We start from the raw sequence: 26,750 nt of genomic DNA, 5'->3' as shown, positions 1-26,750 counted from the left end.
TCTTCTCTCTCTCTCTCTGTGTGTCTCTGCTCACCCTTTCCCCATGCCACCCCTCGTTTCTCCCCCAGGTTCACAGGAGGCGGGGTGGACCACCGGCTGACAGATTGGCCGGAAGGGCAGCATCTCCTCTCCAGAGATTGGGGGATCTGGTCAGACCGGTGGCACCCCAGCCTGAATGGGGCAGGGAGGAGTGTGACGAGGAGGAGGACATGGCCGGGCCGTGATGATGCACGGCCGGCGCTGAATCAGCTGATCAGTGGGAGAGGGAGATAAAGGGGAGCCTGAGGCGCCAGTTTGAGAGAGAGAGAGAGAGAGAGAGATGCACGTAGCCGTGTTGCCTGTGTGTTTTGTTTGTTTGTTTGTTTGTTTGTTTGCTTTAAGTTAAGTTTGACATTAAAACTTTGTTTACTGTTCAGCCAGTTTCCCGTCCATCCATGAACCGTTACAACATGATATTCAGTAACCAAAGCATCAAATAGTCAAATGAAGCTTTGTTCTATTCGTTTTTTTAGATAGCATACAATTAGCAAGCTAAACGATTAGCCTTCTTAGCTAGCATGCCTTAAATAAGGGAGAGTTGGATAAGATGAGGTGATTTTTACATACTAGATGTTGTCTTCTATACAAGGAAAAATTAGACAGAAATGAAAATAAATGTATTTTAAAGTGTCTGTTATTACTTGATACTATAAAAATGAGCCACAAACATTTTAGGGTTTAGTTGCTCCTGGTCGGTTGGGTAAGATGAGCCATCTGGGGGTAAGTTGACCATTTGAATATAATAAAATTCCAGAAATTCTTTCTTTGTTTTTTTTTCTTTTCTTTAATCAATAATTGTATTTATTTATTTATTAATTTATTAATGAATGATTTGAATCTATCACATACTGTAAATACAGTAAATAGTCTTTTGCAGGAAAACAAGTTATTCAAATTTGTTTCAAAATAAATTTATTATTTTTATTATTAATAACCAGTGGCTCAACTTTTGTTCATTTTGGCCCATACTGACCATTTTGGAAAAAGGCACCTAGCTAAGTACGTCAGGGCTAATAATCAAATCATGCTGGGTACACCAACATACATGATATTTAATTTTGTGCTTCAATACATTTTAGTCATTAAACCTCTAATGTAAAAATGTTTTCTTGAGCCAATAAAAAAAAAATCCCTTTTTTTGTACAAAAACACACTTACCTCTCCCCATGTGCTTCTCCTCTTCATGGCCAGATAGAAATGATGAAGACTTCCTGCTTACAAGGTCACATGACCAAGAATATGTACAGTTAGGGGGTCTGGGTATCTCAGCGAGTAAAGACGTTGACTATCATCGCTGGTGTCGTGAGTTTGAATCCAGGGTGTGCTGAGTGACTCCAGTCAGGTCTCCTAAGCAACCAAATTGGCCCGGTTGCTAGGGAGGGTAGAGTCACATGGGGTAAACTCCTCGTGATCGCTATAATGTGGTTCTCGCTCTCGATGGGGCGTGTGGTGAGTTGTGCGTGGATGCCGTGGAGAATAACGTGAAGCCTCCACACACACTACGTCTCCGCGGTAACGCGCACAGCAAGCCACGTAATAAGATGTGCGGATTGACAGTCTAAGACACAGAGGCAACTGATATTCATCCTCCGCCACCACGAGGACTTAGAGCGCTTTGGGAATTGGGCATTCAAAATTGGGGAGAAAAAGGGGAAAAAAAAGAATATGTACAGTTGCCTAAATACAAGGGGTGGCTCAACTTACCCACAGCTTCATCTTACTCCAATTTCCCCATCAAGCCCCAGTTAAAACTATTAAACTTAACTTGCGTGTAACTAGTACCACACAATTTGTGTAACGGACATGAATGGTGCCCAAAATCATGCAGCTTTTTGAGAAGAGGTGTTATGACTTTTCTAATATTTGCTAATCAAACTTCATTCCCGGCCCACATGACTCCACATGCCGAAGTATCCTTGGGAAAGACACTGAACCCCAAGTTGCTCCCATTGGCAGGCTAGCGCCTTGCATGCAGCTCTGCCGTCATTGGTGTGTGAGTGTGTGTGTGAATGGGTGATTGGGACAGAGTGTAAAGCGCTTTTGGTAACCTCTGAGGTTGGAAAAAGCGCTATATAAGTGCAGACCATTTACCATATATTGATTACGTGATTGGCTACAAAAGGATAATGCGACTGTATACTGCAATTGAACTAAAGAACAACGTGCCAAACAATGTGTCTCTTTTTCTTTAGATTAACGAGCCGAATGCGTATGGAAACACTCCTCTGCATTTGGCGTGTTATAACGGGCAGGATGTTGTGGTGAACAAACTGATAGAAGCAGGAGCTGATGTCAATCAAGTGAATGAGAAAGGCTTCACCCCGTTGCACTTTACCACCACCTCCCGCCAGGGGGCGCTCTGCCTCGAGCTGCTTGTGGCCAACGGCGCCAATGTCAACAGTAAGGTCAGCAAGGTTTTTTCAAACAACATGAAGTTAACATGTCCCTGGTCTTATTGTGAAAATTCATCAGTGCACATTAATCTGAACAACTGAGACAGGGGGCCTGGGTATCTCAGCGAGTAAAGACGCTGACTACCACACATGGAGTCGCGAGTTCGAATCCAGGGCGTGATGAGTGACTCCAGCCAGGTCTCCTAAGCAACCAAATTGGCCCGGTTGCTAGGGAGGGTAGAGTCACATGGGGTAATCTCCTCGTGGTTGCGATTAGGGATTCTCGCTCTCAATGAGGCGTGTGGTGAGTTGTGTGTGGATCGCGGAGAGTAGCATGAGTCTCCACATGCTGTGAGTCTCCGCTGTGTCATGCACAACGATGTGGTTATAATGTGGTTCTCGCTCTTAGTGGGGCACGTGGTGAGTTGTGCGTGGATGCCGCGGAGAATAGCGTGAAGCCTCCACACGCGCTACATCTCTGTGGTAACGCGCTCAATAAGCCACGTGATAAGATGCACGGATTGACGGTCTCAGACGCGGAGGCTACTGAGATTCATCCTCCGCCACCCAAGGACTTAGTGTGCATTGGGAATTGGGCATTCCGAATTGGTGAGAAAAAGGGGTGAAACAAACCACCCGATACGCGTGTTAATAACATGATTTGTGTGCTCACCTCCAGAGTAAAGATGGTAAAACTCCTCTCCACATGGCGGCCATTCACGGGCGATACTCTCGATCACAAGCTGTTATTCAGAACGGTGAGTGTGTCTTTCTGCTCATCTGCTGTTTTCCAAACTCTTTGTTTTTTAACTCATCCTTTCCTCTCTCATCTGTAGGAGCAGAGATCGACTGTGTGGACGAGAACGGTAATTCTCCGCTTCATATAGCGGCTCGTTACGGCCATGAGCTGCTCATCAACACTCTCTTAATGAATGGTGCGGACACTGCCAAGTGAGTGACAGGACGTACAGTATGTTTAGAGCCGTTCACACAGGACACACTCTTGCATTCCATCTGCGCTGTTTTTTTAATAGTTAATCAATGAGCACGTGCATCAGACGGATGCCTTTCGCCGTTGAGTTGTCTCACTGATTTTTCAGTGTCTCACGTGTGCGTTTTTAAGTGTCCATGTCAAGTTAAACGTGTAAACGGCCCCTTCCAGAGAATGCACACCTGCTGATCATGTGACTGTGGCTCCTCCCTTGTAGGCGGGGCATCCACGGCATGTTTCCGCTGCATCTGGCGGCGCTGAGCGGCTTTTCAGACTGCTGCCGGAAACTGCTCTCCTCAGGTAAACACACTTGCATGGAGACTACTGTGCCATTATTTTATGTAAAGGCTATAAATTTAGACCGGACATGTGCACCTCTGTTGATAAGGGTAAAGCAAATGTAAAGCTAAGTGATATGATGATTATCTGGTTGTGTTGACTCAGGTTTTGACGTTGACACGCCGGATAATTTCGATAGGACGTGTTTGCATGCGGCAGCAGCAGGAGGGTAAGTTATAGTGCCGCTAGTCTCTGATCGGGACATCAGCTCCCCCATGTGGTCTGGCTGTAACTCCATCAGTAACTCTCCTTGTTCATTATCTCTTTCCCTCTTTCTGAAGGAACCTTGAATGTCTTAATCTGTTGCTCAACACTGGGGCAGATTTTAACAAGAAAGACCAATTTGGGAGGTGAGTTTCAGAGCGCCGATATCCGCTACAAGAACGAACCTAAAATAGTATTTGCAGTCTTGCCGTCAGATGATGTCATTAAAGTGGCCTGGTATATAGATGTTCCTAAATATTCCTGGATGCTTATACTGCCCTACAAAAGGCAAAATGTAGCTCCACTAAAACTGTGAGTCAAACTGATCTGTTACAGGACAGATCACAGTCTGAGACCTGATAAATCAACTTTGATAAATGTGTAGTTACTGCGTTTTGCCTTTGCCTTTCTCTCTCTCTCTCTCTCTCTCTGTCAGGACACCGCTGCATTACGCTGCAGCTAATTGTAACTATCAGTGTTTGTTTGCGCTGGTTGGTTCTGGTGCCAGTGTGAACGAGCGAGACATCAGAGGCTGCGGTCCACTGCACTACACTGCTGCAGCCGACGCAGACGGAAAGTGAGTCAGAGAGATACATCTTGGAATTTCAGTCTTTAAGCCGGTAAAGCCTGACATACGTGTAATGGTGGCCAGCTGATAGAGAGCTGTGCAATGTGTATAAACCTCGCTCTCCTGACCTCAAGAGGTGCACTAGCGACTGACGCTAAATGCTGTAGCCTTTAGCCTCCTTTTTAGAGCACCCGCCTCCCACGTCGGAGACGCCGATTCGAGTCCATTTCGGAGCGGGGTGACCAAGGCTTGTTACATATGGAAGAATTGTCTGAATATTCACATTTGTGAATTTTTAGCACCATTAGACGAACTATAAAAATATTTTTTTTTTTACATTTTTCACTGGGTCTCAGGAACTTACAGTAAGATGACATCATAATAGCTTGTATGGTAAGATGACATCATAATAGCTTGTATGGTAAGATGACCTCATAATAGCTTGTATGGTAACATGACATCATAATAGCTTGTATGGTAAGATGACATCATAATAGCTTGTATGGTAAGATGACATCATAATAGCTTGTATGGTAAGATGACATCATAATAGCTTGTATGGTAAGATGACATCATAATAGCTTGTATGGTAAGATTACCTCATAATAGTTTGTATGGTAAGATGACATCATAATAGCTTGTATGGTAAGATGACATCATAATAGCTTGTAGGGTAAGATGACATCATAATAGCTTGTATGGTAAGATGACATCATAATAGCTTGTATGGTAAGATTACCTCATAATAGTTTGTATGGTAAGATGACATCATAATAGCTTGTAGGGTAAGATGACATCATAATAGCTTGTATGGTAAGATGACCTCATAATAGCTTGTATGGTAAGATGACATCATAATAGCTTGTAGGGTAAGATGACATCATAATAGCTTGTATGGTAAGATGACCTCATAATAGCTTGTATGGTAAGATGACATCATAATAGCTTGTAGGGTAAGATGACATCATAATAGCTTGTATGGTAAGATGATATCATAATAGCTTGTAGGGTAAGATGACATCATAATAGCTTGTAGGGTAAGATAATAGCTTGTAGGGTAAGATGACATCATAATAGCTTGTATGGTAAGATGATATCATAATAGCTTGTATGGTAAGATGACATCATAATAGCTTGTATGGTAAGATGACATCATAATAGCTTGTAGGGTAAGATGACATCATAATAGCTTGTATGGTAAGATGACATCATAATAGCTTGTATGGTAAGATGACCTCATAATAGCTTGTATGGTAAGATGACATCATAATAGCTTGTAGGGTAAGATGACATCATAATAGCTTGTAGGGTAAGATGACCTCATAATAGCTTGTATGGTAAGATGACATCATAATAGCTTGTATGGTAAGATGACCGCATAATAGCTTGAATGGTAAGATGACCTCATAATAGCTTGTATGGTAAGATGACATCTTAATAGCTTGTAGGGTAAGATGACATCATAATAGTTTGTATGGTAAGATGACCTCATAATAGCTTGTATGGTAAGATGACATCATAATAGCTTGCATGGTAAGATGACCTCATAATATATGGTAAGATGACATCATAATAGCTTGTATGGTAAGATGACATCATAATAGCTTGTATGGTAAGATGACCTCATAATAGCTTGTAGGGTAAGATGACATCATAATAGCTTGTATGGTAAGATGACATCATAATAGCTTGTATGGTAAGATGACCGCATAATAGCTTGAATGGTAAGATGACCTCATAATAGCTTGTATGGTAAGATGACATCATAATAGCTTGTAGGGTAAGATGACATCATAATAGTTTGTATGGTAAGATGACCTCATAATAGCTTGTATGGTAAGATGACATCATAATAGCTTGCATGGTAAGATGACCTCATAATATATGGTAAGATGACATCATAATAGCTTGTATGGTAAGATGACATCATAATAGCTTGTATGGTAAGATGACATCATAATAGCTTGTAGGGTAAGATGACATCATAATAGCTTGTAGGGTAAGATGACATCATAATAGCTTGTATGGTAAGATGACCTCATAATAGCTTGTATGGTAAGATGACCTCATAATAGCTTGTATGGTAAGATGACATCATAATAGCTTGTATGGTAAGATGACATCATAATAGCTTGTATGGTAAGATGACATCATAATAGCTTGTATGGTAAGATGACCTCAAAATAGCTTGTATGGTAAGATGACCTCATAATAGCTTGTATGGTAAGATGACATCATAATAGCTTGTATGGTAAGATGACATCATAATAGCTTGTAGGGTAAGATGACATCATAATAGCTTGTAGGGTAAGATGACCTCATAATAGCTTGTATGGTAAGATGACATCATAATAGCTTGTATGGTAAGATGACATCATAATAGCTTGTAGGGTAAGATGACATCATAATAGCTTGTAGGGTAAGATGACATCATAATAGCGTGTAGGGTAAGATGACCTCATAATAGCTTGTATGGTAAGATGACATTGTAAGACTATCATGAAGCGGACCCTGCACCTATGCGGGACAAATGCTAGGAAAGAGAGAGCGTAACAATATAATTATCACTGTCATTTTTACTTGATTTAAAGTGGGACGGCTGAGGCTCAGTTGGTAGTGCGGGTTGGCCACTAATTGCAGGATTGGTGGTTCGAATCCCGGCCCACATGACTCCACATGCCGAAGTGTCCTTGGGCAAGACACAGAACCCCAAGTTGCTCCCAATGGCAGACTAGCACCTTGCATTGCAGCTCTGCGGCCATTGAGTGTGAATGTGTGTGTGTGAATGAGTCACAGTGTAAAGTGCTTTGAATACCGTTAAGGTTAAAAAGGTGCTATATGTGCAGACCATTTACCATCAGCAAAGATTTCACACACACAAAAAAAAACGAGTGCACGCAATATGAAAGCAGACATTTTTGGATTTAAAAAAAATATATTTTTTTTTACCATGGAGAAACACCCAGAAACATCCACCAGGTGGCAGCAGTCACCTAGTACATTGCAGAGAACAGGATTTTCTGCAAAATGTTGATTATGTTAGTGATGCACAGGCTTTAGAAATGGATAATGGCACAGACAAAGAGGCAAGAAAAGTCCAATATGAAAAACCCCCCAGATGCAGCTTATTGTTCAACCTAAAACTCCAATAATAACCAGAAATATTAACCAGGCTGTGGCTATGTTGTAGAACCAAGTCGTTTTAACTATAGATTCCTCCAGCTGGCCACAGAGGAATAAAAAACAAAAACACATTAGCAAATTTGCGTAGATGTTTGCAGATAACTGATAGTTCCTATCGGCACAGATTAATCGGTTAAACCGATACATCGATCTGCATACATTTTGACAAATGTAGAAGATCATCCGGCTATTCAGTGCATAAAGAAAATTCTGATTCTGTGCTCACTGTGCATGCATACATTCTTAAACAGAAGGTGCTCATTCCAAACCTATCGATTGTGTGTGTTTTGACTCCTACGGTGTGTTTCTCTGGCGTGTGTGTGAGGTGTGTGGAGTATCTGTTGAGGAATGATGCAAATCCAGCTCTCAGGGATAAAGACGGATACAGCGCGGTTCACTACGCCTCCGCGTACGGACACAGACTCAGTCTGGAACTGGTCAGTATGTCACCTAAATACATCAACACTTACAGTGAGTCTCCTCTGAACTTCTTTCACTTCAGCTCTGGGTTTTATTTTGCAGATTGCCAATGAAACTCCATTAGGTGTTGTGAGTACATACATTTGTCTCTCTGGTTTTCTGTGCACGCTGACCCTCTTAAATAGTACACCAGACCACTGCTGCCCTCTGTAGGGACGGTGTTGAATACATTTAATAAAATGAAAACTTCTGGCTCTGTAAAATAGTAATGATTATTTTGTGTGTGTGTTTGTGTTTATGTGTTTATGTGTTTATGTGCGTTTATGTTAATGTGTGTGTGTGTGTGTTTGTGTGCGTGTGTTTGTATGTGTGTGTGTTTATGTTTGTTTGTTTGTTTGTGTGTGTTTGTGTGTGTGTGTGTTTATGTGTGTGTGTTTATGTTTGTTTGTGTTTTTGTGTGTGTGTTTATGTTTGTGTGTGTGTGTTTGTGTGCGTGTGTTTGTTTGTGTGTGTGTTTATGTTTGTTTGTGTGTGTTTGTGTGTGTGTTTATGTGTGTGTGTTTATGTTTGTTGTGTGTGTTTGTGTGTGTGTGTTTATGTTTGTTTGTGTGTGTGTTTATGTTTGTTTGTGTGTGTTTGTGTGTGTGTTTATGTTTGTGTTTGTTTGTGTGTGTGTTTGTTTGTTTGTGTGTGTGTGTGTGTGTGTTTATGTTTGTTTGTGTGTGTGTTTGTTTGTGTGTGTGTGTGTGTGTGTGTGTGTGTGTGTGTGTGTTTATGTTTGTGTGTGTGTGTGTGTGTGTGTGTGTGTGTGTGTGTTTATGTTTGTTTGTGTGTGTGTTTATGTTTGTTTGTGTGTGTTTGTGTGTGTGTTTATGTTTGTGTTTGTTTGTGTGTGTGTTTGTTTGTTTGTGTGTGTGTGTGTGTGTTTATGTTTGTTTGTGTGTGTGTTTGTTTGTTTGTGTGTGTGTTTATGTGTGTGTGTTTATGTTTGTTGTGTGTGTTTGTGTGTGTGTGTTTATGTTTGTTTGTGTGTGTGTTTATGTTTGTTTGTGTGTGTTTGTGTGTGTGTTTATGTTTGTGTTTGTTTGTGTGTGTGTTTATGTTTGTTTGTGTGTGTTTGTGTGTGTGTTTATGTGTGTGTGTTTATGTTTGTTGTGTGTGTTTGTGTGTGTGTGTTTATGTTTGTTTGTGTGTGTGTTTATGTTTGTTTGTGTGTGTGTGTTTATGTTTGTTTGTGTGTGTTTGTGTGTGTGTTTATGTTTGTGTTTGTTTGTTTGTGTGTGTGTGTGTGTTTATGTTTGTTTGTGTGTGTGTTTGTTTGTTTGTGTGTGTTTGTGTGTGTGTTTATGTGTGTGTGTTTATGTTTGTTGTGTGTGTTTGTGTGTGTGTTTATGTTTGTTTGTGTGTGTGTTTATGTTTGTTTGTGTGTGTTTGTGTGTGTGTTTATGTTTGTGTTTGTTTGTGTGTGTGTTTATGTTTGTTTGTGTGTGTTTGTGTGTGTGTTTATGTTTGTGTTTGTTTGTGTGTGTGTTTGTTTGTTTGTGTGTGTGTGTGTGTTTATGTTTGTTTGTGTGTGTGTTTGTTTGTTTGTGTGTGTGTGTGTGTGTGTGTGTGTGTGTTTATGTTTGTGTGTGTGTGTGTGTGTGTGTGTGTGTGTTTTCAGCTATTGAACACCTCTGCATCAGGCATCTTAAACGACACAGATGTCCAGCCTCCCATCAGCCCTTTACACTTAGCAGTGAGTTTAAACTCCAGATCTCTGTCTGTGTGATAGGAATAAATCTGTTCTGTAGATGGTAGAGCATATGTTAACATCTTTTAATATACAGCTACTGTATGATGAGTGTAGTCTCACATAGCGGGACTTTTGACTGTAAGCATCAGTCTGGTCCACTTCAGTTTGGTCTGGTCCAAGAGACATTTGCTTTGTTTTTATGTGCTATTTTTAAATGGATGTATGCAAGTAAATTAATGATAAATGTGTTTGGCACAAAAAAGCATGTTGAATTGTACTAATTGAAAAATAAATGCATTGCATTAACCGTTGCATTTAGGGGAGATCCAATTGAATATGGCTGCGTGCGCATCTTCACTTGCTGCTACTAACTTTCCATTTATATTTATTCATTTGGCAGATGCTTTTATCCAAAGCGACAAACACAAGACGATTAATACAACATTAGCGATTCATCTTAGGAGACTAGTACGAAAAGTGCTGATTTACAAAGTTTCATTTGCATCAGAATAGTACCAACCAAGACAGATTAGAGTGCAACAAGAATAATAAATAAATATGCAATGGTGACCAAACGTTTGGTATAATGTACAGATTTTACTGTTTCAGAAGGAAATTGGTACTTTAATTCACCAAAGTGGCATTCAGCTGATCACAATGTATATTCAGGTCATTACTGATGTACAGAGAGTCAACTTCACGGATGGAGTTGGGAAGGTCATTCCACCAATGTGGTATGATGAAGCCGAAAGTCCGGGAATGTGTTTTGGTGCCTCTTTGTGCTGGTACAACAAGGTGACGTTTCTTAGCCGACCGCTGGCTTCTAGTGGGCGTGTAGCTCTGCAGAAATTATTTTAGGTGTGCTGGAGCAGACCCAGTGACTGTTTGTATGCCAGCATCAGGGCCTTGAACTTGATGCGTGCGTCAACCGGCAGCCAGTGGAGAGAGACAAAGAGTCATGTAACATGTGGTATCTTTGGCTCATTAAAGACCAGACGTGCTGCTGCATTCTGGATCATTTGCAGAGGTCTAATTGCACATGCAGGGAGGCCTGTAATGAGAGCGTTACAGTAGTCCAGTCTAGTTATGACAAGTGACTGAACGAGCAGTTGTGTGGCATGTTCAGAGAGTAAGGGTCTTATCTATCTATATTGTAGAGTGTAAATCTACATGATCTTGTGGTCTTTGAGATGTGGTAAAATGTAGTTTGTTATCGATGGTTATCCCTAGATTTCTGACCGTTTTGAAAGGCGTTACTGTAGTTGAACCCAGCTGCACGGTGATGTTGTGTTCAACAGCAGGGTTGGCTAGAAAGACCAGGAGTTCAGTCTTGGCTGGGTTGAGTTGTAAGTGGTGTTCCTTCATCCAGGCTAAGATGTCTGCCAGACAGGCAGTGATTCGAGCAGTCTTTGGGCTGGAAAGACAAGTAGAGTTTGCGTGTCATCAGCATAGCAGTGGTAAGAGAAACCATGTGCCTGAGTGATGGGTCCCAGTGATGTTGTGTATTATAGAGAAGATAAGTGGTCCAAGCACTGAGCCCTGCGGTACCCCAGTAAGTAGCTGATGTGACTTGGACACCACTCCAGGCTACCTTGAAGGACCTGCCTGAGAGATAGGAATTAAACCAGTCAAGCACAGTTCCTGTGATGCCCAGCGACCAGAGGGTGGGAGAGTAAGATCTCAGTAATCATACTGAATTGCTAATTGGGTACTAGAAAATAACTTGACATTATATCAAACAGTTGAAAGCTACAGTTGGTTCATTAAATGAAGCTTAACATTGTTTTTGAGTTGCGACAGTATGCAACAGACTGGCATGTCTGAAGGTCAATATTAGGACAAAAAATGGCAAAAAAATAAACAACTTTCTCTAGAAACTCATCAAGCAATCATTGTTTTGAGGAATGATGGCTTTACAATGCTTGAAATTGCCCAAAAACTGCAGATTTCATCTAAAGGTATAACTACAGTCTTTAAAGATAAAGTACAACTGTCTCTAACAAGGACAGAAAGAGATGTGGAAGACCAGATGTACAACTAAACAAGAGGAGAAGTACATCAGAGTCTCTAGTTTGAGAAATAGACGCCTCACATGTCCTCCGCTGACAGCTTCATTGAATTCTACCCGCTCAACACCAGTTTCATGTACAACAGTAAAGAGAAGACTCAGGAGGACTTATGGGAAGAACTGGAAAGAAAAAGACACTTTTGAAACAGAAAAACAAGAAGAAAAGATTCTAGTGGGCAAAGAAACACAGACATTGGACAACAGATAATTGGAAAAGAGTGTTACGGATCTTAACCCCATTGAGCTTTTGTGGGATCAGTTAGACTGTAAGGTGTGTGAGAAGTGCCCGACAAGACAGACACATCTATGGCAAGTACTACAGGAAGTGTGGGGTCAAAGGTCACCTGAGTATCTGGACAAACTAACCTCTAGAATAACAAGGATCTGTAAAGCTGTCATTGCTGCACGTGTTTCACGTTAGTAATGTCCTGACGATACATTGTGATCAGTTGAATGCCACTTTGGTGAATAAAAGTACCAATTTCTTTCCATTAGAGCAAAATCTGAACATTATTTCAACTTTTGGCTGCCAGTTTATATAAATATATATATATATATATATATTATGAGTGTATAGGAAAATATTTGTCTTTAGCTGTTTTTTAAAGACTGATTCTAAAACTCAAATCATTGAATGTTTGCAGGCATATCACGGGCACCATCATGCTCTTGAGTTTCTTGTTCAGTCTTTGTTGGATCTAGATGTGAGGACACCTCAGGGTCACACCGCCCTGAGTCTCGCTTCGTTTAAGGGTCACGTGGAGTGTGTGGATGTTCTGATCAATCAGGGAGCTTCTGTGCTGCTGAAGGACTACACACACAAGAGAAGCCCTATACACACTGCGGGTGAACACACACACACACACACACACACACATGCACAAAAAGCCATGTACACTGAATAATCTTCAATGTGGACCAGACTTTATTCTGATCATCATCAGCTGGGCGAATAATGCCGATTTGTTTACATAAAGTTGCTGTGTATTGTGTGTTTGCAGCAATAAACGGTCACTCTGATTGTCTGGCTCTGCTTCTCAATAACACCGATCAGCACACAGCCGTCAATATACGTGACGGAAAGGGGCAGTGAGTTTCCACACACACACACACACACACACACACACACACACACACACACACACACACACACACACACTCAGTGGAGGAGTCTATCTGTTAGCTATTATGTTGAATATAATTGTGTGTGTGTTGTTAGGACTCCTCTGATGTTGGCAGTTCTGGGTGGACACACTGATTGTGTGTATCTTCTGTTGAGTAAAGGAGCCAGTGTGGAGGCCAGAGATAAATGGAGCAGGACGGCGCTCCATCGCGGGGTCAGTCACACACAAACACACTCATATTCGTCTTGAGAGATCAGGTGAGATAGATCATGGTTTACATGCACCATGCATCTCAAATGCGTCTCCAGGTGACCACTTTTGATCACATTTCATCAAGGGAATTATCAGGTATTTAAATAGTTATGTAATGTGTGTGCGTGTGCGTGTGCGTGTGCGTGTGTGTGTGTGTGTGTTGCGGTAGTGTAGCGGTTAGCGCTACGCTATGAACCTGGCGACCTGAGTTCGATTCCCACTCATGGCCAACACCAGTGACGATTATCTGAACCGGTCCCGGGCCTCTCCTAGGTCGACTCAGCCTAAAATGAGTACCTGGTGCGGTGTGTAAACATCGCCACTGGGGAGACAAAGGCGGTCCGGCGTGGTGCTGGCCACCCCCTCCCCACCTTCATAGGTGCTCGCTCTTTCCCCTACAGTCTGTTAAGGCTAAATGGGGGATCTTTGTGTGTTGCAGGCAGTAATGGGTCATGAGTCGTGTGTTGAGGCTCTGCTGCAGCACAGATCCAGTGTGTTGGTGCAGGACAGTAGGGGGCGCTCTCCTCTGCACCTTGCAGCTGCTTGTGGGCACAAGGGTGTCTTGCGGGCCCTTTTGAAAGCAGTCCAGTCCCTGAAGACCGTCCCGTCACTCAAGGACAACTGTGGCTACACACCTCTACACTGGGCGTGTTACAACGGTACTGATGTAGTTCATACAATTACTCCTAAATTTAAAATAAATGCACTTTTAATAATATTCTCATATTGTTTTGTTTGTCTGTCAATCACAGGTCATGACACATGTGTAGAGCTGCTCGTAGAACAGGACGTCCTTCACAAGATGGATGGAAACTCCTTCAGTCCGCTTCACTGTGCTGTGTAAGAAAACAACTTATGGGTGATTTTTCAATTAGTGGAATATTTTGTCCAATAGTATGATTTTTTTATTCTAGTGAGAGCGCAACAGTCTGTTTTCCGGAAGTAAAAATCCCATACATTTTTTCCATGGCACATTTAATAGTGGAATTCCTGATGAAGGACTACACTACCCATAATCCTGAAGAGAGATCCACCAATCAGAGAGCTGCGACCAACAAAGTGTGCCAAAAGAGCTCTGCAGCAACCGCCCACTCTCATGACACACTGTGAATTACGCAATTGAGTCGCTCTCCCTTCACCCTTTAAACTACTTATATATTTAAATGTTTAGGGATATTTTAAAATATAAAATTAAAATATATTGTTTCTTAAAATCAATAGTTTCAAACGTTTCCATCATTTTTAATTTGATTACGTCATTTGCAATGCTTCATGGGACTGTAGATCATTCCCTCATTAAAGACGTTTCGTAAACAGTCTTGTACGTTTTATCATTTTATCTGATTTTACTTTTTTTGCTTCAGAATCAAAGTTTGTGATGTTGTGATTCACCTCGGAGCTGGTTGATTTGGTTGATTTGGTTGATTTAGTTGATGGCTTACAAATCTTATGAAGGATTTTATGAAATCTCTATGGAAAAAAATAATGGGGAAAAACTTTGAAACCAAGACGACTAAAAAAGTGGTCGGGCAGTGTTGCGCTCTATAATTTATTTATTTATTTATTTTAACTTTAAGGTTCTTTGTTGTTGCTTAATATTGACATTTTATTGCATTTTAGCTGAAAGATTACATTTGCCACAATTTAAAAATGTTCTGTAAATTTACCTCGATATTAAATCTATAAAAAGTGTTAAAATCAAGAAAATTCTAATTTGCATTTTTACCAAAGAACTTTAAAAGCATAATTTGGCATTTATGTGCAATTTGTATATATATATATATATATATATATATATATATATATATATATATTTTTTTTTTCTATTATTATTATTTATTTATTCATATAATAATAAAGATTTGCTGTCCTGGGTATCTCAGCGAGTATTGACGCTGACTATCACCCCTGGAGTCGCGAGTTTTGAATCCAGGGTGTGCTGAGTGACTCCAGCCAGGTCTCCTTAGCAACCAAATTGGCCCTGTTGCTAAGACGGGTAGAGTCACATGGGGTAACCTCCTCGTGGTCGCTATAATGTGGTTCTCGCTCTCGGTGGGGCGCGTGGTGAGTTGTGCGTGGATGCTGTGGAGAATAGCGTGAAGCCTCCACACGCACTACGTCTCCGTGGTAACGCGCTCAACAAGTCACATGATAAGATGCGCGGATTGACGGTCTCAGACGTGGAGGCAACTGAGATTTGTCCTCCGCCACCCGGATTGAGGCGAGTCACTACGCCACCAATGTGGAAAAACTTTGAAACCAAGAAGGCTAAAAAAAAGTGGTCAGGCAGTGTTGCGCTCTATAATTAATTTATATTAACTTTAAGGTTCTTTGTTGTTGCTTAATATTGCCGTTTTCCTGCATTTTAGTTGTGCTGAAAGATTACATTTGCCACAATTTTTCAACTTTCTGAAGACTTTATAAATTTACCTCGATATTAAATCTATAACAAGTGTTAAAATCAAGAAAATTCTACTTTGCATTTTTACCAAAGAACTTTAAAAGCATAATTTGGCATTTATGTACAATTTGTGTGTATATATATATATATATATACTATTATTATTATATTCATTTCAGATAATTAGAAATCGCTGTCCCGGGGCCTGGGTAGCTCAGCTAGTAAAGACGTTGACTACCACACCTGGAGTTCGAATTCAGGGTGTCCTGAGTGACTCCAGTCAGGTCTCCTAAGCAACCAAATTGGCCCGGTTGCTAGGGAGGGTAGCGTCACATGGGGTAACCTCCTCGTGGTCACTATAATGTGGTTTTCGCTCTCGGTGGGGCGCGTGGGGAGTTGTGCATGGATGCCGCGGAGAATAGCGTGAAGCCTCCACACGCGCTACGTCTCCGCGGTAACGTGCTCAACAAGGCACATGATAAGATGTGTGGATTGATGGTCTCAGACGCGGAGGCAACTGAGATTCATCCTCCGCCACCCGGATTGAGGCGATTCACTACGGCACCACGAGGACTTTGGGAATTGGCCGTTACAAATTGGGGAGAAAATTGGAGAATAATAAAAAAAATTTAAAATAATCGCTGTCCCAATACTGATGTTTTCCAGATTGCAGAATATATTTTTAATTCCAGACTAAAAGGTGTTTTCATGAAAATGTCAAATCTCTCCCTTATCTCTGTTCTTTCAGAATTAACCATAACGAGTCCACAGCAGAGACGCTGATTGAAACATTGGGTCCAGCGATCGTAAATGCCACAGACTTGCAGTCCAGGTAAGAACGAGGTTTCCTTTTGGGTTCAGTCTTCTAGAACTGCTCAGTATTTGTTTTGTTCTTGAGAGATTATGTTGCGTCTCTGTTAGAACACCCCTTCATGCCGCTGCGTTTACGGATCACGTGGAGTGCTTAAATCTTCTGCTGGGTCACAACGCTCGGGTGAACTCCATCGACGCTCTGGGCAAAACGCCGCTCATGATGGCAGCTGAGAATGGCCAAACTAATGCCGTAGGTGAGACCAGAAGTGTCCGTGAATCTAACAGCATTGGCTAAAGATGCTAAAAGGCACCAAACACCGCTCTGCTAACATCCGCTGTGCTTTACTGTTTATTGTCGGCCGTTTTAATTTGATGACGGGATGTTTTGTGTGTCCAGAGGTTTTGATGAGCAGTGCAAAAGCAGACCTCACAATACAGGACGCCAACAATAACACAGCACTGCATCTCGCCTGCAGCAAGGTACAAACACTGCTGCTATTCTTCAATACAATGTTATCTGTACAACAGACATCTCTGTTTTATTGTGTTTTAGGGGCATGAAACTGGTGCCTTGTTAATTCTCGAGAAAATCACAGATCGAAATCTCATCAATTCCACAAACGCAGCCCTGCAGACGTAAGTCTGATCTCCTCGTGCATGTGTTTGCCGTCAACATAAACTGTCCTTATCATCAGCTCAAGTCTTGTCTCTCAGGCCTTTGCACATCGCGGCTCGGAGCGGTCTGACGGTGGTCGTGCAGGAGCTGTTGGGTAAAGGAGCCAGCGTTCTCGCCGTGGATGAAGACGGTGAGCATGTACAGTTAACTGAAAATTAAATTAATCAAATCAAAACTGAGTCAAATAGCAAATATTTGTTTCACCCATCCAACGAAACACTTGAGCATAACAGCTTTATGTGAGGAATAGACCACAGCTTAGTTGTATCAGGGCCGTTTCTAGGCATAGGCGAACTAGGCGGTCACCTAGGGCACCACCTGCTGGGGTGACGCCAAAGAGGAGGCAGCCGCAACGCACTCCAAACATCCACCCCCCCAAACAGCAATAGGGATCTGGCTCGCCTAGGGCGCCAGAATGGTCTGAAACAACCCTGAGTTGTATGGACTACTTTTAAAATACTTTTTATGGTGTTTCTACCTTCTTTTTGTTACTTCCTGTAACAGTGTAGTACCCCTCCAAAAAGACACTGTAAAATGTAAACGAGAGGGAAAAGGCCAACGCGGATCGGCAGTGAGAGAGAGATGGAAAAAAAACACTTACTCGCGAGTTCTCTGATACGCCGTAGCTTGTTCCTCGGCCACTCCTCCACCCTCTAACGGATGACAGCCGCGCCTCTCCGGACGGATCGGAGGCAGTCCTCCAGCCCCTAGCGGACGGAACGCCCCGCCGCGTTCTTGGGGAACAGAAGGGGTCTTCTCCGCCCCTGGCAGCGGTTCTCCCGCTCCAGGTGGTCGGCAGCGAGCCCCTCCCCGCTCGCAGTCGGCGGTCTCAGACCCACGTTTCAGCGACTGGTAGGGGACTCCAGCGGCCCTGACCGCTCCAGGCGGTCGGTTAAGAGCCCCTTCTCCCCTTGCAGTCGGCGGCCGTCCTCCGCTTCCAGATGGCCAGGCTCCTCGTCCCCCGGCAGATGGCACCGGCTGCTCCGTTGGTGTGGACGGTAGTGGCGAGAACTCTACTACGGCGTATCCCTCCTCCTTCCCGGGTTTCGGCACCAGTGCAAAGCAGTCAATGGAAAGGAGGAGGCGAGAACCGGCTTGTCAATATAAACAATATTTTAATTATAAACTTAAAAGACAACAACACACACATGACGGACATGTCCGTAAACGATCTCTCTCTCCCGCACAATCCTCCGCATTCGGCCTTTATCCCTCTCGGAGGCTTGATTAGCCTGATACGGGACCGGGTGTGTAGAATCACGACCCTGCCCTCTGCCCTGCCACAAGATTGTTCATTGTTCCTTTATGACACCTAATGCATTAAATAATGTTAACAAATGAAAACTTGGTGCTACCAGAAAATGACCAGGACATTCTTCAAAACTTCTTTTGTGTTGAAACTATGTCATGTGTTTGGAGCAACATGAGGGTGAGTAAATGATGACATAAATTAAATGTGTACTATCCCTTTAATTAAATGTCTCCCATCTCACAGGTTACACTCCAGCTTTGGCTTGCGCCCCGAACAAAGACGTGGCCGACTGTTTGGCGCTGATACTCGCCACCATGTTGCCTGTTTCTCCCAGCAGTACTGGCACCATGTCGAGCCTCACGTTTGCCTCCATTAACCACTACTCCTGCCAGTCTAAGACTGTGACCTTTGACCCATTACCCATGCTGCGGTCTGAGCACGTCCCCTATCGTAACTTCAACAGCGTGGGGCGCGAGGACGGGCTCATCGTCCCTGATGACGAACTCAATGATTCAGACTCGGAAACGTACTGACGGCACGACCCTGTTCCGCCCCAGTGTCTTAAGATAACGGCCCCTGCAAATGGTGACTCTAATTATTTGGGTTGTTCCTTTATGGTCCGTGTGGCCAAAGTCTCAGGAATGAGCGGGAAAAACTGGAAGCTGCATTTTCGGCTTGAGCAGGATACCGATCTGGTTTCTGTTTTTTTCTCTACAATAGCAATGTTTAAATGAACGTTAAATCCTAAAATGAAAATGCTGCCATTATTTACTCATCCTCATGTTGTTCCAAACCTGTATTGCTTTCTCCCGAGGAACACAAAAGGAGATGTTGGGCAGAATGTTCATGCTACTTTTTTTTTCCATGTAATGAAAGTGAATGGGTAAATGGGTATGTCCAAAATGACAAAAAAGCACCATAACTTTTTTAATATCCCAAAATGACAAAAAAGAAGTGCGATAAAGATGACAAAAACTTCAAAAAGCTCCATGAATGTTCTGGCGTTCTTCATACCTCACGGATGGACAGTTTTACATTTCAATGTAGGATTATCAGTTGCCTAATGTCTCCCTGAAATTAGGTGTGCCTCAGGGATCAGTTCTTGGACCTCTACTATTCATTATATATATATATACTGCCTTTGGGTCAACTCCAACTTCCTAAAATTGAACATGGGTAAAACAGAGATCGTTATTATTGGAACACTAACACTATAGTTGTGATATTGATGGCACTTTCATTAAACCATCCATTTCTGTAAAAAATTTAGTTTTCATCTTTGATCCCACACTTTTGAAGCTCATATTATGCATTTATATCCTCACGTCTTCACTATTGTAATGCCCTCTTCATTGGTTTACCTGCTAACTCTATTGCTATGTTGCAATATATTCAACATTCTGCTGCTTGAGTTCTTACACAAGCGCTCAGCTCATATTCCTGTTTGAACTTCACTGGTTACCAGTTTCGTTTCGCATCAAATATAAAATAATCCTGCTTACATTTAAATCACTTCATGGTCTGGGACCTCGCTATCTTAGTGAATTGCTTCTCCACTATAACCCGATTCGCTCGCTCAGGTCTTGTGGGTCCGGACCCCTTTCTGTCCCTAGATCTCGCCTCTCTACTATGGGTGTTAGATCATTCAGCGTAGTAGCACACAATATATGCAATTCACTCCCCCTGACTCTTCGCAGCATCTCTTCTATATCTGAGTTTAAATCTCAACTTAAAACTGTTTTGTTTTCTCAGTGTTATTTGTGTTAATGTGTTATGTATTCACTCTCAACGACTGTGTTTGTGTCACAATTACAGAAAATTAAAAAGCAATAAAAGTTCCGTAATTATAAAAACATAACAAAAAACACAGTCAAATTTCAATAATGACCAAAAAAAGTGGCAAAAAAATCCCACTAAGAAATGTAATAATAAAAGTTATAAAATAAAAGTTGCACAATGACAAAAAAATACATAAAAAGCCATACAAGTTCTGCAATGACAGAAAAAATACTGTTAAAGTTACATAATTACCAAAATTTTGAAAAAAGCAGCAAAAGTTCCACAATCTCAAAAAAAATACATAATAGCGGCAAAAGGTTCCACAATGACAAAAAACACTAAAAGTTCCATAATGACCAAGAATGACAAAAAGTTACACAATCTCAAAAAATTACAAAAAAGCACCAAGAAGTTCCACAATGACAAAAAGCACTGTAAAAGTTGCAAAATGACCAAGAAGGACAAAAAAGCACCAAAAAGTTCCACAATGACAACAAAATACAAAATAGTGCCAGAAAGTTCCACAATGACAAAAAAAAAAACACTGTAAAAGTTCCATAATGACTAAGAATGACAAAAAGGTGCAAAAAAGTTCCACAATGACAAAAAAATACAAAATAGCGCCAGAAAGTTCCACAATGACAAAAAAAAAAAACACTGTAAAAGTTCCATAATGACTAAGAATGACAAAAAGGTGCAAAAAAGTTCCACAGTGACAAAAAAATACAAAATAGCGCCAGAAAGTTCCACAATGACAAAAAAAAAAACACTGTAAAAGTTCCATAATGACTAAGAATGACAAAAAGGTGCAAAAAAGTTCCACAGTGACAAAAAAATACAAAATAGCTCAGAAAGTTCAGCAATGACAAAAAAAAAACACTGTAAAAGTTCCATAATGACTAAGAATGACAAAAAGGTGCAAAAAGGTTCCACAATGACAAAAAACACTAAAAGTTCCATAATGACCAAGAATGACAAAAAGTTACACAATCTCAAAAAATTACAAAAAAGCACCAAGAAGTTCCACAATGACAAAAAGCACTGTAAAAGTTGCAAAATGACCAAGAAGGACAAAAAAGCACCAAAAAGTTCCACAATGACAACAAAATACAAAATAGCGCCAGAAAGTTCCACAATGACAAAAAAAAACACTGTAAAAGTTCCATAATGACTAAGAATGACAAAAAGGTGCAAAAAAGTTCCACAGTGACAAAAAAATACAAAATAGCGCCAGAAAGTTCCACAATGACAAAAAAAAAACACTGTAAAAGTTCCATAATGACTAAGAATGACAAAAAGGTGCAAAAAAGTTCCACAGTGACAAAAAAATACAAAATAGCGCCAGAAAGTTCCACAATGACAAAAAAAAAAAACACTGTAAAAGTTGCAAAATGACCAAGAAGGACAAAAAAAGCACCAAAAATTTCCACAACCTCTGAAAAATACAAAAAAGCGCCAAAAAATTCCAGAATGAAATAATACACTGTAAAAGTTCCATAATGACCAAGAATGACAAAAAGGTGCAAAAAGGTTCCACAATGACAAAAAACACTAAAAGTTCCATAATGACCAAGAATGACAAAAAGTTACACAATCTCAAAAAATTACAAAAAAGCACCAAGAAGTTCCACAATGACAAAAAGCACTGTAAAAGTTGCAAAATGACCAAGAAGGACAAAAAAGCACCAAAAAGTTCCACAATGACAACAAAATACAAAATAGCGCCAGAAAGTTCCACAATGACAAAAAAAAACACTGTAAAAGTTCCATAATGACTAAGAATGACAAAAAGGTGCAAAAAAGTTCCACAGTGACAAAAAAATACAAAATAGCGCCAGAAAGTTCCACAATGACAAAAAAAAAAACACTGTAAAAGTTGCAAAATGACCAAGAAGGACAAAAAAAGCACCAAAAATTTCCACAACCTCTGAAAAATACAAAAAAGCGCCAAAAAATTCCAGAATGAAATAATACACTGTAAAAGTTCCATAATGACCAAGAATGACAAAAAGGTGCAAAAAAGTTCCACAATGACAAAAAAATACAAAATAGCACCAAAAAGTTCCACAATGACAAATATGTCACACAAAAGTTGTCCATGACTTGTATGCTTTATTTGAAGTCTTTTGATGATGTACGATAGCTTTGTGTGAGCAACAGACTGAAATGAATGTAGTTATTTACTGAAAATCTCCCCTCCACTGTAGCTCTCTAATAAAATATGGCACAATGGAAATCAATGGCGTGAGGTGTCAAAGCTCACAAAAATGAATGATGTTTGGCATCCCTTTTGTAGTCCATACAACTTTTGTTGTCTTTTTCATCGCTCTGGCTGAAGGAAGGACTTGGAAAATAGGGCAGGAGTCGCATGGACTACTTTTATGGTGCTTTAGTGGTCATTTGTGGAGCTTGACAGCATCTGCTTTGACTTTGACTAAAGGGAAAAGAGTGCATTTACTGTATTAATGTTTGTTGCACATAAAGTCAGATTGGTTTGGAACAACATCAGGGTGAGAAAATAATGACAATATTTACATTTTTGTGGTGAACTATACTCTTAAACTTGTTCAAGCATCACTAGCATACATTATTTCAGAGCCAGATTCTCCTGGTTTTCTATTTAACTCATCTTGACAGATGGGGAACCATAATTCCCATTACATAAAGTGTGAGGAGACATGATAAACTGAAGACGACGGGGACCAAGAGCTGCAGAATTCTTCTGGAGCTTTACTTTTAGCCCCGCTTGTGCATGAAGACTGAACCTAGGTTTGCATTATTATCAATTATTGATTATAAAAATATAAAGAGCAAAAAGACAGACATGCCTTCAGGGTTCAAACTGAGCATTTATTCCTCTGTGATCATGAGGAATTGCAGCATTCGACCTGTTGTACCTCCGTGAATATGTGTGTTTATGTGTGTGACTGAATTTGAATGGTTGTGTGTGTGTGATTATTTTATATAAGTTCAAAGACAATGGAAAGATCAAGTGTTGACCTGACCTTTTTGGTACATTAAGATTATTAATAGTTATAAATAATAAATCTTTTTTGCCATGTGCTTCCACTGAGTCTATTTCTGCACTTCCGATTATATTTAATATTTATAATTATTCAGATTATTATTATTAGATCAGATTATAACTGGACATGATTAAAGTGGTAAAGTGTTACCATTATGTCAAGTGTACAACAGTCGGTATCCCACAGACGTTTGTGAACAATCCCGAAGGACAATCCTATTCGGCTCATGAAAAACCGGTCTCTGCTCTCCCAGCCAGAATAATCTGGAATCTCCAAAGTCATCCTGCTTCCCAGAATTCCTGTAAATACATGCCGAGTCATAAACGAGTGTGTTCGATCGCTCCACCGCAGCTGCTGTGCTCCAGACCTGTGCACTTGACCAAGGCACAAACATCCCATGTACCACGTGGAGCCCGTTGAATACCCCTAGAGTGTAAAACTCAGTGTCGACTGACCTCCGGAACAGCAGAGGGAGCCACTAAAAACACTGAGGTTCCCTTCGATGCCCAGCAGAGATACCAGAGTGAAATTATGGTACATCATTATGGAGGTAAAAGTTGGGGGGGCTCTCTGTTAAAACTTTTTCTCCACAATCAGGTACATTATGGCAATATTTAGTCTCAAAACCACCTTGTATTCGGTCGAAGCTGCTTGTAGGCCATGTTTGCATCTTTTCTAAGTCTTTTCTAAACGGAAAATGGTGACATTGTACACTTGACACCGTCCACTCCTTCCCAACTAAATGCTGGGTTGAGAACTGGTACCCTACGCACTATTAGCAATTTCCCAGAATGCCCCTTTGCATCGTGATGAATGAGAGAGTCCTATTCAGCTTAAAGACCACTGTGTGCATTTTTAATTCCCCTTTTTGATTTGTAACTTTGTAACACTAAGAAACATGCAAAACAAAATTGATGTCCACATCATATATTAGCATATAGCATTTTGAAATGTTTTTATCAAATAGTTTATTATGTGTTCAGGATTGTTGGTTATTCATGTTTATGAGACGTTACACAGACATTACATCATAAATTAGCATATCATAATTTATTCAGATTAAAAGTAATGTCCAGCATCGTCCAATCACAGCCAACCATGTTAATATAAAATGACACATTATAAATGTTGAATCTATGTACTGATGATCATCGTCCCATGTGTGTCAAACATGTTGAGTGATCCAAACATCATCTGCAGCCTGAAACTGAACTTTTGATCAGATTTTAGTGTGCTGTCTATCTGCACTGATCTCAGAACAGTTAAAGGAGAGCTATAGGATGCTCCCTTGCTCCCTATTTAGTGCATGACTTAACCTGCAGTGTGCTGTCTGTCTGCACTGATCTCAGAACAGTTATAGGAGAGCTATAGGATGCTCCCTTGCTCCCTATTTAGTGCATGACTTGACCTCCAGTGTGTTGTCTGTCTGCACTGGTCTCAGAACAGTTATAGGAGAGCTATAGGATGCTCCCTTGCTCCCTATTTAGTGAATGACTTAACCTCCAGTGTGCTGTCTGTCTGCACTGGTCTCAGAACAGTTATAGGAGAGCTATAGGACGCTCCCTTACTCCCTATTTAGTGCATGACTTAACCTGTAGTGTGTTGTCTGTCTGCACTGGTCTCAGAACAGTTATAGGAGAGCTATAGGATGCTCCCTTGCTCCCTATTTAGAGAATGACTTAACCTCCAGTGTGCTGTCTGTCTGCACTGGTCTCAGAACAGTTATAGAGAGCTATAGGATGCTCCCTTGCTCCCCATTTAGTGAATGACTTAACCTCCATTGTGTTGTCTCTCTGCACTGGTCTCAGAACAGTTATAGGAGAGCTATAGGATGCTCCCATGCTCCCTATTTAGTGCATGACATAACCTCCAGTGTGCTGTCTGTCTGCACTGGTCTCAGAACAGTTATAGGAGAGCTATAGGATGCTCCCTTGCTCCCTATTTAGTGAACGACTTAACCTCCAGTGTGCTGTCTGTCTGCACTGGTCTCAGCACAGTTATAGGAGAGCTATAGGATGCTCCCTTACTCCCTTTTTAGTGCATGACTTAACCTCCAGTGTGCTGTCTGTCTGCACTGGTCTCAGAACAGTTATAGGAGAGCTATAGGATGCTCCCTTGCTCCCTATTTAGTGCATGACTTAACCTCCAGTGTGCTGTCTGTCTGCACTGGTCTCAGAACAGTTATAGGAGAGCTATAGGATGCTCCCTTGCTCCCTATTTAGTGCATGACTTAACCTCCAGTGTGCTGTCTGTCTGCACTGGTCTCAGAACAGTTATAGGAGAGCTATAGGATGCTCCCATGCTCCCTATTTAGTGCATGACATAACCTCCAGTGTGCTGTCTGTCTGCACTGGTCTCAGAACAGTTATAGGAGAGCTATAGGATGATCCCTTGCTCCCTATTTAGTGCATGACTTAACCTCCAGTGTGTTGTCTGTCTGCACTGGTCTCAGAACAGTTATAGGAGAGCTATAGGATGCTCCCTATTTAGTGCATGACTTAACCTCCAGTGTGCTGTTTGTCTGCACTGGTCTCAGAACAGTTTGAAATGCATCTTATATATATCTTAACTCCATATAAAGCCTCTGAAAGCAACATTTTCCAGTTTTTGGATGAACCCATTTATTCTCAGTGTAATAATGCAGTAAAAATACTGCAGAATATTTTAAGGAAAATGAGCCTGTAGTCCACGTACGTGGTCGTTGTGTTTAACAGCATGCTGTATCGAGATATATAGCTCAAACTTTAAAAATGGCATATTAGACGAAACTTGAGAATTGTTTGACTCAAACAGGTAACTTAAAGAGGTTTCTTACTAGATGCAGTTTTGTTGCTGTTTCTCTTAAAGACAAACTCTGATGTGATCGGCACCATGTTGTTTGGTCACATGACTTTAATGACAGCTTAGAGTCTCCTGAACTGAGACCAGTCGGATTAAATTAAATTAAATTATGCATAGCCTATAGTGAAGCCAAAACGTAATGTCCACGCATGTGGACGCGAGATCTCACAAGGTTATAAAATAGTATGTGAAACAGTATACTATATTCCCAAAAAAACACTCACTTATGCTGTGCATCCCAAGATAACTGCATTCAAAAATATAGAGGCATCTGAAGTGTTGTAATGATTTGTGATCACCTCAGCAGTTCAGGCGTGAAATGTCTCGAACACAACCGCAAATCTGCTGATATAACTCCTAATTTCAAATGTAAATTGAAGCCAGCTGACCCATAACCAAAGAGGATAAGGAACGATAGTAAAACAGACGAGAATACATCTTACCATGTTCACCAACATGCAGTTGATGCTTCATTCAACTCTATGCAGAGTTGTTGTATTTATAAGAAAAGGGCGGGGCTTAAGCGGACTAAATGATTGGAGGAGTCGCCAGAGAGAAGTCTGTCGTTTCACAAGAAGATCGAGTTATTACATTTTGATTAAGGTCAAAAATATTTTTATAAATAAAATAAAACACATGCATGGAT

General features: G+C 41.0%; 2 protein-coding genes across 4 annotated transcripts in view; one reads left to right on the top strand and one right to left on the bottom strand.

The window, feature by feature from the left end:
* Nucleotides 1–26,750, top strand: part of LOC127619784 (serine/threonine-protein phosphatase 6 regulatory ankyrin repeat subunit A-like) — a 42,397-nt gene that overhangs the window by 10,433 nt on the left and 5,214 nt on the right. The window contains exons 8-28 of one of the 2 annotated variants that reach the window (XM_052092765.1): nt 2,232–2,444; nt 3,112–3,190; nt 3,269–3,383; nt 3,641–3,723; nt 3,868–3,931; nt 4,044–4,112; nt 4,403–4,543; nt 8,043–8,154; nt 8,240–8,266; nt 9,801–9,875; nt 12,585–12,786; nt 12,942–13,029; nt 13,160–13,277; nt 13,756–13,975; nt 14,069–14,156; nt 16,466–16,549; nt 16,639–16,784; nt 16,928–17,010; nt 17,084–17,166; nt 17,245–17,336; nt 18,702–18,991. In XM_052092765.1, coding sequence (XP_051948725.1) covers nt 2,232–2,444; nt 3,112–3,190; nt 3,269–3,383; nt 3,641–3,723; nt 3,868–3,931; nt 4,044–4,112; nt 4,403–4,543; nt 8,043–8,154; nt 8,240–8,266; nt 9,801–9,875; nt 12,585–12,786; nt 12,942–13,029; nt 13,160–13,277; nt 13,756–13,975; nt 14,069–14,156; nt 16,466–16,549; nt 16,639–16,784; nt 16,928–17,010; nt 17,084–17,166; nt 17,245–17,336; nt 18,702–18,991 — 2,472 coding nt within the window. Of the gene's footprint in view, nt 1–2,231; nt 2,445–3,111; nt 3,191–3,268; nt 3,384–3,640; nt 3,724–3,867; nt 3,932–4,043; nt 4,113–4,402; nt 4,544–8,042; nt 8,155–8,239; nt 8,267–9,800; nt 9,876–12,584; nt 12,787–12,941; nt 13,030–13,159; nt 13,278–13,755; nt 13,976–14,068; nt 14,157–16,465; nt 16,550–16,638; nt 16,785–16,927; nt 17,011–17,083; nt 17,167–17,244; nt 17,337–18,701; nt 18,992–26,750 lie in introns of those variants that run through there. The other variant, XM_052092766.1, reaches the window with a different exon arrangement.
* On the bottom strand, nt 20,629–22,227 carry LOC127619798 (ATP synthase subunit a-like). Of its 2 annotated transcripts, none has more exons than XM_052092789.1 (3): nt 21,624–22,227; nt 21,388–21,510; nt 20,629–20,894 (listed from the first exon to the last, which is right to left on the bottom strand). In XM_052092789.1, the coding sequence occupies exons 1-3, from the start codon at nt 22,225–22,227 to the stop codon at nt 20,629–20,631; spliced, it is 993 nt and encodes a 330-aa protein (XP_051948749.1). The 2 variants fall into 2 exon arrangements, with proteins under 2 accessions (XP_051948749.1, XP_051948750.1); XM_052092790.1 differs by having other exon boundaries at nt 20,802–21,006; nt 21,390–21,510.

Source organism: Xyrauchen texanus, chromosome 26 (assembly GCF_025860055.1).
Source record: "Xyrauchen texanus isolate HMW12.3.18 chromosome 26, RBS_HiC_50CHRs, whole genome shotgun sequence".
NCBI classification, from domain to species: domain Eukaryota; kingdom Metazoa; phylum Chordata; class Actinopteri; order Cypriniformes; family Catostomidae; genus Xyrauchen; species Xyrauchen texanus.
This window is presented reverse-complemented; position numbering and strand designations above follow the sequence as displayed.